Source organism: Athene cunicularia, assembly GCF_003259725.1.
Source record: "Athene cunicularia isolate RWA chromosome 10 unlocalized genomic scaffold, athCun1 chr10_part1, whole genome shotgun sequence".
Taxonomy (NCBI): Eukaryota; Metazoa; Chordata; class Aves; order Strigiformes; family Strigidae; genus Athene; species Athene cunicularia.
The window spans coordinates 4,328,663-4,344,159 of record NW_020799112.1 but is presented as its reverse complement, the minus strand read 5'-3'; the positions used below and the strand labels follow the sequence as shown (position 1 = coordinate 4,344,159).

The 15,497-nt window shown below is 37.0% G+C and overlaps 2 protein-coding genes across 2 annotated transcripts; one reads left to right on the top strand and one right to left on the bottom strand.

The window, feature by feature from the left end:
• The first annotated feature begins 551 nt into the window (after window positions 1-551).
• On the top strand, window positions 552-10,933 carry LACTB (lactamase beta). The gene is made up of 5 exons (XM_026855845.1): window positions 552-629; window positions 2,852-3,042; window positions 3,396-3,741; window positions 5,384-5,549; window positions 7,276-10,933. Exons 2-5 carry the CDS (start codon window positions 2,905-2,907, stop codon window positions 7,817-7,819), a joined length of 1,194 nt encoding a protein of 397 aa, XP_026711646.1. The 5' UTR covers window positions 552-629; window positions 2,852-2,904; the 3' UTR covers window positions 7,820-10,933.
• Window positions 10,934-11,674: 741 nt separating this feature from the next.
• On the bottom strand, window positions 11,675-15,294 carry RPS27L (ribosomal protein S27 like). Its single transcript, XM_026855846.1, has 3 exons — window positions 15,152-15,294; window positions 12,724-12,834; window positions 11,675-11,753 (listed from the first exon to the last, which is right to left on the bottom strand). Exons 1-3 carry the CDS (start codon window positions 15,168-15,170, stop codon window positions 11,725-11,727), a joined length of 159 nt encoding a protein of 52 aa, XP_026711647.1. The 5' UTR covers window positions 15,171-15,294; the 3' UTR covers window positions 11,675-11,724.
• Between the last annotated feature and the right edge of the window lie 203 nt (window positions 15,295-15,497).

Below are 15,497 nucleotides of genomic sequence, written 5' to 3'. Positions count from 1 at the left end.
GGGAGCCGGCCTAGGGAATAGCCCCTTATTGTTCCTGTTATGTAGTAGGGCAGGCAGAGCTTGGAGTGCGGGGCGGGGGGAGGACGGTCCAGTCCGGGGTACCCGAGGACGGGGGGAGGCCTTAGAGGCTGTGGGAAGGAGAGAGAGGGGCAAGAGGATTGTTTAAAAAGCACGTCGTGGTTACTTTGAACATCTAACTGAAGGTCCTTTCAAATTTTGCTTGCTAATAGATGATGAGTTTGCATGTTGCATATTAACTCTGTAATGTTTTGCTTCAGTTTTTCTTGCATGTCCCAATGGCCAATTTAATTAAATTACTATGTAAATTTTTAATTTTAATTATTATTATTATTATTATTATTATTGTTAGATACATTTTTCCAGTTACTGGATTAAGATGTCTGCTTTTCAAAAGTTCAGCCTGACAAAATTTCCACGGTAATGTGACAGCAGTATGTAGGTGTATTTGTAAGATTGCTTTTGCATTTTTAGGGTTGATAGAAGGTGTTTTTTAACTGTAAAGATTCTTAATGCCTTTTGTCCATTTTTTTTTTTTTGACAGGATGAAGCAGGAATCCCAGGTATACTAGTTGGAGTTTCTGTAGATGGAAAGGAAGTCTGGTCAGAAGGTTAGTATATGGGAGTAGTAGTTGTGCATGCTGTTGGGAAGCAATGAACATTTTAAAAATGGAACAATTCAGACACACTAATCAGGCTGGGATTTCATCCGCTTGATGTCTCATCTCTGGATAGTGGCCAGAAACAGGTGTCTAGGGAGTATGAAATGATACTTTCTGTGGTAAAATTCAACAATTTCCAGCAACTGATCTTATATTAACTTCCTCAAAAGTGCTAGTATATCTCAACAGTTATGTTTAAGAACCTTTCTTCCATTAATTTGTCAGATTGGCCTTTGAATATATTTATACTCTAAGCATACAGCTATACAGTGGTCTGGTAGAATTGTGCACAGGAGGTAAAGAACGCTCTTCCCCCCAAGAACTTAATAGTCAAAGTAATAATGGGTGATTGGTGATCTGTCCCCCATTTGTGGTCTGAGGTGTAGATTTTTACTGGGAAGGTACTAAGATTTAACAGGTGTTATCCTTCCAGAAACTGCAAGTGATTTTTCTGATTACATGGTTTAGTTTTAAATAGAGTCTGTTAGTACTGCTCACATCATGTGGACATTTGATGTTTATTTAAAAAATACCAGCAAACTGTGTGTCTGTTATCAGAAACACCTTCATAATGACTTGGGGGGTTTTGGACCACTGAAATCATAGTAGTAAATGGCAACATATTTCATTAATGTTATAGAATTTGAAAAAAAAACTTTGTAAGAAGCATTATTACTAACTTTCTTCTGATAGTCTGTGGCTGCATAAAGCTCATTATACGTTTTTATTTCTCTTTCACCATGACAGAAGGGAGTTGGAGAGCCTCTGGTACCTTTTGTGATGTGGCCTTGTAAGAAAATTGTGCTAGAAACTTAATCACAAACTTTCTCAAATCAGATAGCTTTTTCTGATCTAGCAGATGAAAGCGGAAGCTTTTATAAAACTTCTGCAGAATCCCTTCCTTGACATGCAAGAAAGTGCCTTGAGGGAACCAGTGCCAGGGTTGTGGTTTATCACCAGGGCTGCCAGATCCTGTAGCAAGGCATCTACATGTGGGAGCATAAGCCATGGCAGAGCTTTCTGCACCCTGCTGCATGTGGATGTAGAGAGCAGCACTGCCTTCAGTAAGGCAGCTGGGAGGTGGGTAACATTGCTCTAGCAGATTTCTGGCTTGTTTTGTTGTCCTCCCTTCTTCATGGGGGTAAAAAAATAGTAACAGGTGTAAGTTGCATGTATTCTGTGACCATGGTACTAAAGCTGTCTTCTGGCTATAAAGCTGCCTTCTGGCTAAACTGATGGAATTGATTTGAGATTTGGAAGGTATTTTCACTGAGGGATACAGCATCTGCACTCAAAAGCACCTGCGTAGCAACTTTATGTAAAAGAGTGAGTCTTGGCCAACGGACATGTCATCTGTTTTATTTCTTCTATTTTGCAAGGGATTTTTTTCTGGATAGTTCATTATTAGAATACAGCTTTAGATAGGCAGACATGCATTGATTATAGGCCTTGCTTGTACTGAAAACTGCAAATATGTCATTAATGCACTTCATTGCTTTTTATGTTGCAACATCACTTGCACAGTTTCTTCAAACCTAGCTCAAACTGAAGACTAGTATGAGAGGTTGATAATGCTTTCGTAATTCCAGTTTTTGCTACCAGACTTGTGGGTTCGTTACATAGGAAAACATTGGTATGGAGCCTATTAAGCTGTCTTTTAACTGAAGTCATGCTGAGTGATGTTGAAACATAGTGTTTTAAGCACCACTTTTTTGAAGCTTTACAGCTTAGGTAACTGCTATGGGTTTGTGAATGATTTCTCAGTTTCTGTGTTGATAACTTGACTGATTAAACCATTAATTCAGTACAGTAGAAAGAGTATTTATGACTGTTAGTTATTTACAGTCTAGATTTTGTTTTCTTTGGTTTTTCTACACTGGCAATTTGAGCTCAGGAGTGTAAATTTTGACCTAGTCTTTTATCTTGAGGTTTGTTTTGTAGTCTTAATCACTAACTTGGGATGCCATTGGCCCATACAATGAACTTTGATTATCTGTTCCTACTCCATTGAAGTGTTAATAGAAGCAGAAGCAGGGATACTTCAATGCTTCATGTCCCATTTTATCTAGAGGAAAAACATATTAAGGAGCCAGTAAATCTAATTCATTGCAAGTAACTAATTCAGCATGTCTCTATGTAAAATATTTACCACAGTTTTAATTTTCTTAAAGGTTTGGGTTATGCTGATGTGGAGAATCGTGTAGTATGTAAGCCAGAGACGATCATGCGTATTGCTAGTATTAGCAAGTGTCTTACAATGATGGCTGTTGCTAAATTGTGGGAAGAGGGGAAACTGGATTTAGATGCTCCAGTGCAAAAATACGTCCCTGAATTTCCAGAAAAAGTCTACGAAGGTGAAAAGGTATGTAATTTTTTATTGGTAACATTTTTTTTAGGTTTTTGTTTCTCTCATTGCATAGCCATATGTGTACAGGTGCCTGTATCTGTACCTGTTCCTGTAGAACACCAAAATCATTTAGACAATTACTGATGTTTGCTGCTTAGAAGAGCAATGCTGGAAATTTGGATCTTCAGTTTTATATCAAGTGAGTAGTATGCACATTTATATGTATAATTTTAGCTGGGTTTAAGACATGATATTTAAAAGGTCTTATGTCTTTTCATCATGTTGAAAATTTTACTTTTCTGGTGATTTAGTGTGTATCATATCTTAAATGAAGACAGCTCACATTAAATATTGTCATTCCTACCCAGGTCGCTATTACTACAAGACTCTTAGTTTCACATTTGAGTGGGATTCGTCACTATGAAAAAGATATTACAAAAGTTAAGGAGGAAAAGGAAAAGGCAAACAGAGCATTTAAACTAACAAAACCCTGTCAGGATATAGAACAAAAAGAAAAAGAAGGCAAAGGGATTGAAAAGACTGATTCTGTCAAACCGAGGAAAGAACATGAAGGTGAGGTAAAAAGCCGAAATTCAAAACCTGGCAGGAGAGACAAGGAATTTGAGCAAGAAGAGTATTATTTGAAGGAAAAATTTGAAAGCGTGATTGAATCACTGAAGATATTTAAAAATGATCCTTTATTCTTTAAACCAGGTGAGTTTATATTCATTTAGACCAAAATGTTCTCTTCTGGTGAAATTTTTATTTCAAATTGTTTTTCATAGAGTGAGGTTAGTAGAGTCCAGTAAAGAGTGTTTGGGAGGAGTGGGTCCTGTGCCCATTAAAAGTTCAGTGGAGAAGTATTTGGGCTGTTCTGCACAAACCATCTGGTCATGTAATTGTCTTAAAACTGACCTAACTTTTGAAGACTGAACTGATCAGGATTTTATCAGTTCAATTTTAGATAACAGTCTTGTATAGATACCTTTATCAATCTACTGACTTGAAAGTATCTGTATAAACATAACTCTCTATATAAACATAACTCTTCTAATGGTGTATCTGCACCATAATCCAGCAGGTTCAAAATCAGATGTAGCCAAGACTTAAAAGGTAATACAAAGAGTCCCAGATAATGCAGGGGAGAAGAGAAAGTGGGACCTCAGGTAGAAATAAGACTTTTCTCCAAGGAGCTCCATGTAATGCAGTAAGTGCTATGAAACATACCAGTTATTGAATTTATAAATGCTAAAGCAGATTATAATTTTGGTAACAAATTTGTATCTACAAAGTATTTTGTAAGCAGATACAAACTTGCTGTGTTCATGCTATGGGCCTTCTAGATAGGAACCAGAAGCAAAAAATTGTAGTGAGGCACTAAACTAGAGCTAAAAAATTCTACAGAAAGACCACAGAATCACATAATTGTTGAGGTTATTTGTTGGAATTATTTAAATGAATTCTAGAGAGGGCTTTGAGGAACTTCAAGTGTTAAGTTCTAAATGAGTTAACAGGCAAATAATAAGCATTGCTGATAGAAACAGTAAATAATGTGCATTTAGGGTAAGAAGGGTAGGGTGGGGGAGAAGTTAACCACTTACCATCCTGGAGAGTTCTAGGAACCATTTCAAGAGCGAGATCTGTCTTGACTGTAGGCAGTGTGGGAGTTGCTTGATATGTAGATGTTTCATAAAAGGTGTTAGGGCAAGAATGAGATTTTAAAAATGAAACATTGCTTTGTAAATAAATTACATTGTCCTAAATAATATGCGTGTTAGTGTTCATATAATCTTTCAGATATTCTAGAACTAGAAAATGAGAACTAGAAAGACTTGTGATAAAAGAGGTCAAGACCTTTGAAAACTTTGAGGAAGTACTACCCTTGTCTTTCCACCTCTAGGGTATAGACACACAAACCAGTCAAAGTAGGCGAGCGTCTTTTGAGGAGTAATTTCATAGGTTGCTTCAACTTTCCAAATCCAGACATCCTTGTTAGAACTGGTATGGTAAAACTTATGGAAAGGATGTTAAATGTCAGTTTTCACATCTTGGCACGAAACCTGGCTGTACATGCAGATCCCTGAAAATTTTTTAGTGCTGTTCTCAAGAGCTACCTGCACTTAGCAAGCATCTGTGTCTGCTGCAGAACAGAAATTCAGAGGCCCAGTATTATAAGCTTGTGATGTACATCATATTAAAATGGGGGTGGAGGGAGAGTCTTTTAATTGGTTATCCATTGCTATATATAATTTTATTTGCACATGTGATTACTTTAAACTTTTATCCTTCAGATTCCATTTAAGCATCATATGGCTAACTTTTTTTTTTTCCCCTTTTCTCATTGTGTTTCTTCAAGGTAGTCAGTTCTTGTATTCAACATACGGCTTTACTCTCTTAAGCGCTGTTGTGGAGAGAGTTTCAGGACAAAAATTTACAGATTATATGCTAAAAATGTTTCATGATTTGGATATGCTATCGACTGTACTAGATGACAATGAAGCAATGATCTATAACAGAGCAAGGTAAACAAAGATGAAACTTCTTTTTCCCATAACAACTGTTGTTCTTTGTATCTTTATTGAAGCCTACTGAATTTAAAATGTGTGGGTTTTTTGGTTTTTGGTAGTTTTTTTAAGCTTTTAAATGAAGTGGCTTATGTTATTTCAAAGTCAGTGATGTAACTTAAGTCAGCATTATGTTATTGGTTCTGTAATTAGCACATAAAATTACACACACACGGAACCATTTGTAATGTTTTAGGGATAGTTTTACTGCTGTATTCTAAGATGCTTTGTGCTGGTGTTTATTTTGTTTGCAAATTTTCAGAGGCTCTTCTGGCTGTAGATCTGAATGCTAGTGATGTTTTCATAAATTATCAATCTTGTACAGTCAAGTTTTTTTAAATATATATGAGTGTATATGAACCCTTATATAATATAATAGGGAAAGAATTGGGACAGATGCCAGTTTGGGGTCTTTTTATGGCCTACTTATTGCTAAGCAAAATTGAGATGCGAATGTGATGGTTTTACTTCCACAAACAGCTAGTCTGGTGCCTCAAACTTGAACGTACTGACATGTTGTGGTTTGTTTAATGGTTGGTTATACTATATTTCACCGACATGAAAATGTTTAAAAATTCATGTTCTAAATCTTATAGAGGTGTAAATCAGTCAAGGATTTCAGTGTCTTTGTAACAGGTTTTATTGTGATCGAAAATCTGACTATAGGGACACAGAGATAATTGAGTCAGTGGCAGAGCTGATGGTAGTCTTGGACCACTGGTCTCTCTTCCTTCGCTTTAACCTCTGATTTTCTGTATTATGGCTTTCAGAAATTCCCTAAAAGCTTTCCAGTATAAGTGCAGACTAGATAAGGAATGTTTCTCTGGACTCCTTGATAGTAGGCTTGCCCTGCCCTTCCCCTGCTCCCTCTTTTTTTTCTTTTTTTTTTTTTTTTTTTCGGTGGTTCCTTTCTCAACTCTCCAAGTAGTACATGGGCCTCTTGTGGTCCAGAGGTTGAAATTCATCAGGTTATATAGTAATTCAACATTCCTTTTCATATGTTGCATGAAATGTGTATGAAATGATTGAACTGTTTGTTTCAAAAGCATAATTCAGTCTGCACTCCTGTTGTGTTGTTCCTGATAGGACATTCTGCAATTCTGATTGGTATTTTCTAATTTGTTTTTTAATGACAGGTTTTGCAAGACTCTTTCAAGCTTCTCATTTAGTAGTTCCAAAATATTCAGTTGTTGTGCTATATGGCAACTGTAATGGGGCAGTGGGGGGAAATCAGTCATGAATGGAAACTGCTGTCTCAGAGCGGTCACCTAAGACTTCAGTGAAATTTCAGCTCAGTGTCTGATTGTAGTTGTAGGATTCCTCTTTCTTAAAGCACCTTAAATCTAGTATAGAGACTTAAGGAAAATCCTCTGCTGGCTGATCTATAGATTTGTGTCACATCTCTTATTTGTATATTGCCTTTACTCTTAGTATATCCTAGGAATAAGTAGAAGGATTAGTACTTTTATTGAAGTTAAGCTTCTAACCTAAGAAGTTAGCTGAACTTTGTTTTCCTGTCTGAATTTCTTGTTGGATTTTTCTTCAAGAAACATATTTAAGACAAGAAATTTTTTTTAAATTGGTTTCATGAGAAATAGCTCAGTTTGCTCTTTTTGGTAGGGCAGCTTAAAATAGTTGTACCCAAGATATGAGCAATGACAAGTTGAATTTTCTTGAATTCTAGGTGTTATGTTTACAACAAAAAGGGACGGCTGGTAAATGCACCATACGTGGACAACTCTTACAAGTGGGCTGGTGGTGGTTTTCTGTCGTCAGTAGGTGACCTTCTGAAATTTGGAAATGCCTTGTTGTACAGTTATCAAGCTGGACAATTTAAAAACAGTAACGGGAAACTTCTTCCTGGGTACCTCAAAGCAGACACAGTCGCAATGATGTGGACCCCAGTGCCAAAAACAGAAGTATCGTGGGACAGGGATGGTAAATATGCAATGGCTTGGGCTGTAGTAGAGAAAAAACAACAATGTGGCTGTTGCAGACAGCAGAGACACTACACATCTCATACGGGTGGTGCAGTGGGGGCAAGTAGTGTCCTCCTAATTCTTCCTGAAGAGCTGGGCTCTGAAGCTATAGATACTGGGCTAGTGGCACCACCTAGAGGAGTAATTGTCAGTATTATCTGTAATATGCAATCAGTTTCACTCAACAGCACTGCCTTAAAGATTGCAAGGGAATTTGATAAAGAAAAATGGGCACAATATGTAGATTAAAAAGAAGAGATACACGTAGCTGAACTCACTGTACTCAAACATGAAAAACAAATGGAGCAGGGTGTAATTGGACTCCGAGATCGCTAAGAATACATGAAGAAAAAGCATTAAAAAATTAACATAATTAACTTCTGCTAGTGGTGCTAAATTTATGTGTAACTGGAATTCATCTCTCAGGGAAGTTCCTAACTTACAGAAGAGAATGTAACAGTAAATTTGACATCCCGTAGTACCTATGTAAATTACTGTTATTTTAGCAGGTTTTTTCCTCATCCACTCAAGCACTTGACCAAGATGAAAAAAACTACCACTGGTTTCTTGGACTGAGAAGTACAACAAAAAATTGTCAACCTTAAACGTTAAACTTTTGAAAAATTTCACATCTCAATTTGAGCACATGAAGTAGTTTGTTATTCTCAGTTCCAGTCTGCCAAAACTGTTCAGTATTCCTTTTTAAAGAATGGTTTTACTGTTTTTATATTTTTACATAACACTTTTCTTATTTGCTTAAAAAGCAAAAAAAACCCCCAACAAACCCCAAGTCTTGAAGCTACCTCCAGAATGCAGATTTGTACCAGAAGTAACGCTCTTGTCAGAGCTGTGAATTGTTAAGAATTAGAAAAGAATGAAGCTAGAGTAATGTAAGTAAAAATCTTTGTGTTATTTAGATGTCCTCTCTTTCATTTTTATCGGACACGGAGAATGTGTGACACTAGTTTACTGTGAAATAAGGGTATTATTTCCACAGTCGAATATGCCCGAGTAGCACAACAAGGTGAGCTGTCAAAACTGTCTCTGTTTTTGAATGATACATGTGCTAATTCCGGTAGCCAGAAATGTCACTGTATTCTGTAATGTAGATGTTTCTTTAGAGGTAGGGATTAGGAACTCAAATAACTCAATAAAATACAAAGCCCATTCTTGAAGCCAGTAGTAGAAGTCTTACAGACTTTGAGAGGTTTTTTTTGAAAACCACCCTTTTTCCCATTTTGGAGATCTGCCTCAAGGACTTACTTTCGGCAAAAGGTTGAACAAGAAATTGTGATAAGAGTTCCAAAGAAGCATTTTCTGATCTTCAGTTTTACTGTAGGAATACAGTAACATCTGAATATATTAATTTTATATATTGCATAATGGCATGTAAGATCTCCATGATCTCCCAAGATTTGCCTCCTACCCAACTTCCCCTGTAGTTAGATCAGACAGTATTTCCAGGCAAACAAAACAAAATATCCTTCAGGAAGGGTTTGAATATTTACATCCCTGCACTGCTTCTCTGAATTAAAGGAGCAAGATGTCTTAGATCTTAGATAACAGCTAGCAGAAGATAGCTTTACCTGCCTCTTTCCCAAGTTAGTGCTTTCAGCATTAACTTCATAGTTGTTACCTGCCATGTGATGAAATAATATGCTGTCATCTCTGTTCCCAGTATGCCTATGCTAACATTTGTTATCCAATACTGAAAAAATAGGAAATTCCGTATTTTGAGTTGTCAGTGTTTTACCAACATTTTTAATTGAAGCTAGTAGGACTGGTTTAGTACTCTTCAAAATTATAATAATTCTTGTGCCTTACAACAGTGAAAGCTTACATGTAAACTATTTGCTTGAGTTTTCTGGCCCACTCACCAAAACTTGACTTTTTAATGCATTAATAATGAGTTGTCTTTATCTCAAGAATATCAAATCAGTAGAGACAGCAGAGAAAACCTTTTTGAACAAACTTGCATTTGGTCAGGCAATAAATTATCTACTCTTTCACTGAAGCCTTTGATATTGTTCGACAGTTTCAATACAGAAGTACTGGAGGTGAGCATCTTCTACAATAGCAACATTTTTTTTTTTCCAGTCTTGAGCAGCTACTAGCTGGGTAAACATGCAGCAGTTAGTCATTGCCCGTTTTACACAGGTAACAGGAGTAAGTCTGAGTAGTTTTCATGTTGAAGAATACATGAATACAAATAGACCAAATAAAATGTTTTAAATATATAAAAACTGAAAAGTAGCACTGTTATTTTAGGATTTATACCATACTTTTCTTGTGTGATGCATCTGTTTTGCAAATGGTATTGTTCTTGAAAACCATTTTGCATACTTGAGAGAAAACCAGTTTCACTCACTGACCATTGTGTTTAGGTTTAGACCAAGATTCACAGTGTAGAAGGCATAGGTTTACCAGTATGCTTGTCTGCATACAACAAAACACTAATAAATGTAAATAGTTGAAGTGTGTATGAAAGTGAATAGTGGTAAGAAGTGTCTAAGGCATTTCGAACACTAAGATATTAATGACAGTGTCTCACTCCCCTCATAAATATGTTTAGCCACCAACTTTTTTATGCTTATGTTCTTTATACTGTATCTCCCATAACTTTTAAGACTTTTAAAAAACCTTTGTTTTCACATGTATGGTACTGGAGATGCTATGGTGTCTAAAGTTCATCTTCCAGTACCTGGAACAAAATGTGTCACTGACTTTCTCTGATTTGGTATTTACTTAATAATGAGTTCTTATCTTTTAAGGTAGAGGAAGAGAAGGCAGAGATATTGGAGACTAGGAATCAGTCTGGCCTTAGCACACATATTCAGGTCACAAGTGAATTAATATTGCTACTTTGATCTTTGTTCTGAAACCATTTTTTTGATGGACTGGCATTAAGTGTGGAAAACTGGTTAATTAAGAGCAAATTTCATTATAAACTTGCTCTTACAATTTTTAATTAACCTTTATTGTGAAAACACAGTATGGCACTGACATAAGACTACTTTTCTTAAAAGGCATGTATACTAAATTGGTGCATCTATTTCTGTATCAAACACCTACTTTTTGCATCTGGTAATCATTCTAAGTGTTCACTGTTTGAATTAACTGAAATAAAACATCTTGCAAATACAACAAATTGTAGTATCAGGGTTTGGTTATTTTATTGACTAGAAATATACAAGTTTTAAAAGTCATAAAAAGAATACAGGTTAACTGGAAATTCCCAACAATAATTAGCTCACCAAGACACCTCATACTTAGAAAGAGATGATGATACATTACTTGACATATTTAGTAAAATGAGATACAAGTAAAACTTTATTTGAATGTTTTTTCATGGTTTAAAAAAAATCCACTTCTCAGCAGCCATTTAGAAAGGGATGGCTCTTAGAAACTAACTAAAAATGTGTCTTCTCATTACAAAAAGGTAATTATTCAATGTCAGTATTTAAAACTGAAAATATGCATGGTTTTGCTGTACTAGTTTTTTTAATGACTGGATACCATTCACAGCTGCTACAGTGTAGTTTGCTGACTTGCTTATTATGCCTTCTCTATACTGATTGCTTTCAGTGTTACACAAAAGACTCCTTTTTTATTTCTGGTGTATAGAAATCTCAGTATAGAATACCAAATACAGTTTGAGACCAGATTAGAGAGAAGGAAAAACCATGCATTCCAGAAAAACAGCTGAACGTGAGTAGCTCGCTCTATTTATCTAAAGGGACTAAAGCAGTGTTAAATGGGCCATTTTAAATCTAGCCTTTGCAGCCCTTGCGGTTAGGGTAGCTGCAGTAATAACGTATACAAAATGCATTCATATAGCAGGTTCTGCCACCATATGCATTACACTGCTGTAGCTGATGATTAACGAGGGGAGGGATGCAGCAAGTCCAAGGCTTTTGTATTAAATGACACCACTCAACAGTAAAAGTAATATAAAAATAGAGCTCAGTTGTCTACAAACTTGCAGGAAAAACTTGCACTTCAAATTATTTATTGAAAAAGAGATTCCATGTCATTAGACAGCAGTAGCATGTAATTTTTACAAAATCAATCATAATTACATTGTTATATTAACAGGCATTTTTAAACTGGTAAGGCTTTCAGGAACACTGATACAAAACCACATGCTGAAGTGTTCAGTGTTGCTTTCTTCTAAATGAACAGCCTGTAAAGAAATGACATGAGTATAGATATGAATAGTCCTTAAATTGTCAGACTGCCTTGGAAAACTGCCCACCCGACTGAAGTAGGAAAACTCATGCAATAAATTTAAATTTCATGTACTGCAGGAGATGGGAGATTTAGCACTTTGAGTCTTCTCCAACTTAACCGGAACAACACAGCTCTTGTATAATTGATCTAAATATAAGGCTAAGGTGTACTGTTTCTTCCAGGTGCCTTTCAAAGTTTCAGTCTACTATTCCATCCCTTAGTGATGCAAACCCCAAACTGGAACAGCTGCTAGGAGGGTTGACACCTTTTCAACAGCTCAACAGCCTTATTTAAGGTATTCTGTCCTCATATAAACTACATCCATATAGTAGCACATGGTATAAGCACTACTATATGTAATCTGCATATATATTTACCTTTTTCACTTTAAACAAACATGAATAAAATCTGAATTTGTTCCTTATTTTTTTTTAAACCCTCAAGTGTTTCCAGTATCTTTCATATACCCCAGAGAGTGGGTTGCATTTCAAGATACTGGTACTATACCAATTATCTGTATGTAATTATCAGTGGTTATTTGCTTCCTTCTAATTTATACAAAGCAAATTTTGACTAGCATGAGCCTTACAGTACTACTGTTTAAAAACAAACAGGCAAGCCACCATTGACTAGCAGTGGCACAGAATCGCTTTAGCCTGGCAAAAGTACCCTATTCCTTTAAAGTTCTAAACTTAGCTCAGAATTAAATAGGCAGATAGGCTAAAGGAAACAGGTAGTCAAAGCACCTAAAATCAAGCATGTTTGATCACAGTGTAGCTGCCTGGCATATCTGTATAGCCATTTAAGAACAAGAATATGAAGAAAAATTTGCAATTCAGGGCTCATTAACAATGGTTTTACCAGCCAACTCTAAGCAAGTTTATTTAAGTGTAATATTTAGGCTGCTAAACATTGCACCTTACCTTCTGTGAGCCTGGCTTTCCCCCCAGTAGGCTGACACAGCACAGTTGAGCACCCTACACACAGAACTACTGTCTGAGCATGGCTGAAAACAGTGGTGATCTTGTAGCATCCTGGAAAACAGCATTATTAAACTTTCCACTGATTATTCCTAGCATGATTTTTTAACTGAACCAGACACTTTAAATACACTTGTCCAAAAATGGATCTATTATGTCATTACACAGCATACCAAGTAAAACAAAGCAAAACATTGTTATCATGGTCCAGAGTATTTGCTTTTACTAACACACATATAAAGCAGGTTAGTTAACTGAAACTGTTATGACTCCCTCTATGAAAATCAACACAGCCTGGTGGCTGACAGGTCCTAAGTGGCCTTTAGTGTATTTCCTACAAAAGAGTCAAGGAGCTCTAGACTACCCTTCTTTGCCAAACAGAAGAACCCACATAGGTAGAGAAATACTTAACTTGTAATAGTACAACACTGCTGTTGACAAAGTCTGGCAGCTGTGAATGCAAACACTGCTGTTCAAATCCGTGTTTGCTTTCTGTTTAATAATTGATACACATAAGGTACGTGCCTGCATTCGACAAAGCTAGCATATTTAAATGAGAAGACTTGCACAGAATAACCTCACTAATTCCACATGCAAGACAAAGCATCAGCAGCACTTTGTCTACAACTTCTGATTTCACTCTTAAATCACAGAATTTATTCTCATACGTGGCTTAGACAAGGGGATTTTCACCTTTTCACAACTTTCATTCTTTTCCCTAAAAAGAATTTTCAACTAGCCAAGAGGAATTTTTGAATAGAGAAAACTTGTAAAGAATTGAATCTAAATGTGAATATAGAAAATAGTCAAATAAATAAAGGTGAGCATAGATTCCATTTTCAACATGTGTGGACCAGAAAGATGAGAGAATATATGTTGTGAGTAAGGTCCTCAGAAAGCTCTCTAAGAGAACTGGTAGGGACAACTCCTGTTAGAATAACAGATTTCTGCTTTGTTTAAATCACAGATAGTAACTGCACAAATCTTTGTTCGCAAAAAAACGCTAGCAGCTCAAGTTTAACCATGGCAAATGTTGTTTTCCTCCCACAAAATGTGAACTTCTGTGTTGATGAGATTTTAAAACTGGATTTTGCAGGGAAATGAGCCCTATCCATTTCAGTAACTAGGTAGCAACTTCCAACACCACCATAAGGCTGTCTTGGGATTTTCAGTGCCTCATCCTTAGGACTCTTTCATTACTGAAGCTCTCCTTTGCTCTATATATCCCTCAACTCCAGTAACCAGTTAATCCAACAATAAAGATAAGATAGGTCCATAGGTCACTGCTTGACATTAACTGCATCTTAGTCATGTTTGCATATATACTGGTTTGAAGAAAGTTTAAAAAAAGTTCAGTGGCTTAGCCTTAAACCATGTTATTTTTTTAAAGTAACTACACTTTCAAACGGTTCTAATTAATTTACCTCACTTTTAGATGGAAAACAATGTCTCAGCTTCTTAGAAATGTAAGCTACTAAAAAGAGTAAGGTAATAAGAAAATCTGAATATAGCAACAATTCCCTGCTTCTAGTGAGAATGGTCGCTGCTGTAAGTAAGTCTCTGCATTTTCTTACCGCTAGAATCTTCTTAAACTGCTTTAGTTTCTAGGAGGTAAGTTACCACACTTGGCCATTTTCGTGCCTCGATAGGGATGGACCTGTGCTGATCAAAGCAGCTGTTCGCTGGGAAAGCATACGGCTATCACTGCACTAGAATTCCATGTTTTAGCGTATAAACGAGAAGTCGGTTATACAGATGTTTCTGAGTTAAAGTAATGAGAAATCTGTAAAAAGTGGACTCAGGCAACACTCTAAATTCCAGCCCTGCCTCTGTGAGCTAGGTGTCAGTTTACTGCTCAACAGCAACGTGTGAAAAAGCCAATTGTGTATGTTTTACTTGCTATGTGAAGGCCCAGGCTGCCTGCATAGTATCCTTGTGGTAACCCTTCTGGTTGCTCTTCCAGAATCAACCAACTTACAAAAGGGGGAAAACAGTGTTGTCTTGCATTTGAAACTTGTGCCATAGATGCTTTAAAGCATCTATTTCTCACGCTTCTTGTATGTGCAAATCTGGGGGTTTGGTTTTTTCCCTATTTACCAGAATTTCATAAAGCAAACAAAAGAAAAATAATCTCATGCCAGACCTCCAGGAAACAAAATATAAAGCTGATTGTTTAAATTAACTTTTGAAAAAGGTTGAAAACAGTTTTATTGTTTAAAAAGCTCAAAGCAAGATACAGACTTTTTTTTCTCTATGCAACAAATAAACCGCATTTAGATTTTAAAAAAAAAATTAGAGCTTTTATGAAGATGAACCGCATACAAAACTAGTTCCGTTCCTTCTGTAAGATAGAAACATTTTAAGTCTTTACCTGGACATTTTACATCCATGAAGTAGGAGTTCGGGCTCTGCACCAGCCGTTTCTTTTTGTGCTTTCTCTTCTCATCCTCCAAGGAGGGGTGCACTAGATCTTTCGCCAGCTGGGTGGGAAGAAGAAACGCGCGCTGCGGGTTAAACACCGCTCGGCTACTCGGGCTGACCCGATGCCGCGGAGCCGCCTTCGCTCCGCTCCCGGGCGCCGCCGCCGCGCTAGAGCCAACCTACTCCCCGGCCCGGCCCGGCGGGACGGGGACAGCGAGACCGCGCTGGGGCCAGGGGAGCGGCGAGAGGCCCGAGCGACCGCCACCCGCTCCCCGCTCCGGTCGGTCAGCACCCCT

Excerpts from the sequence above, each read along its gene's own strand:
- RPS27L (XM_026855846.1), bottom strand. Across the intron at positions 11,754-12,723 it reads GAAAGCCAGGCTCACAGAAG|GCTGTTCATTTAGAAGAAAG; the intron begins GTAAGGTGCAAT and ends ATTTCTTTACAG.
- LACTB (XM_026855845.1), top strand. The coding sequence starts at position 2,905 with ATGCGTATTGCTAGTATTAGCAAGTGTCTTACAATGATGGCTGTTGCT. Across the intron at positions 3,043-3,395 it reads AAGTCTACGAAGGTGAAAAG|GTCGCTATTACTACAAGACT; the intron begins GTATGTAATTTT and ends ATTCCTACCCAG. Across the intron at positions 5,550-7,275 it reads ATGATCTATAACAGAGCAAG|GTGTTATGTTTACAACAAAA; the intron begins GTAAACAAAGAT and ends CTTGAATTCTAG.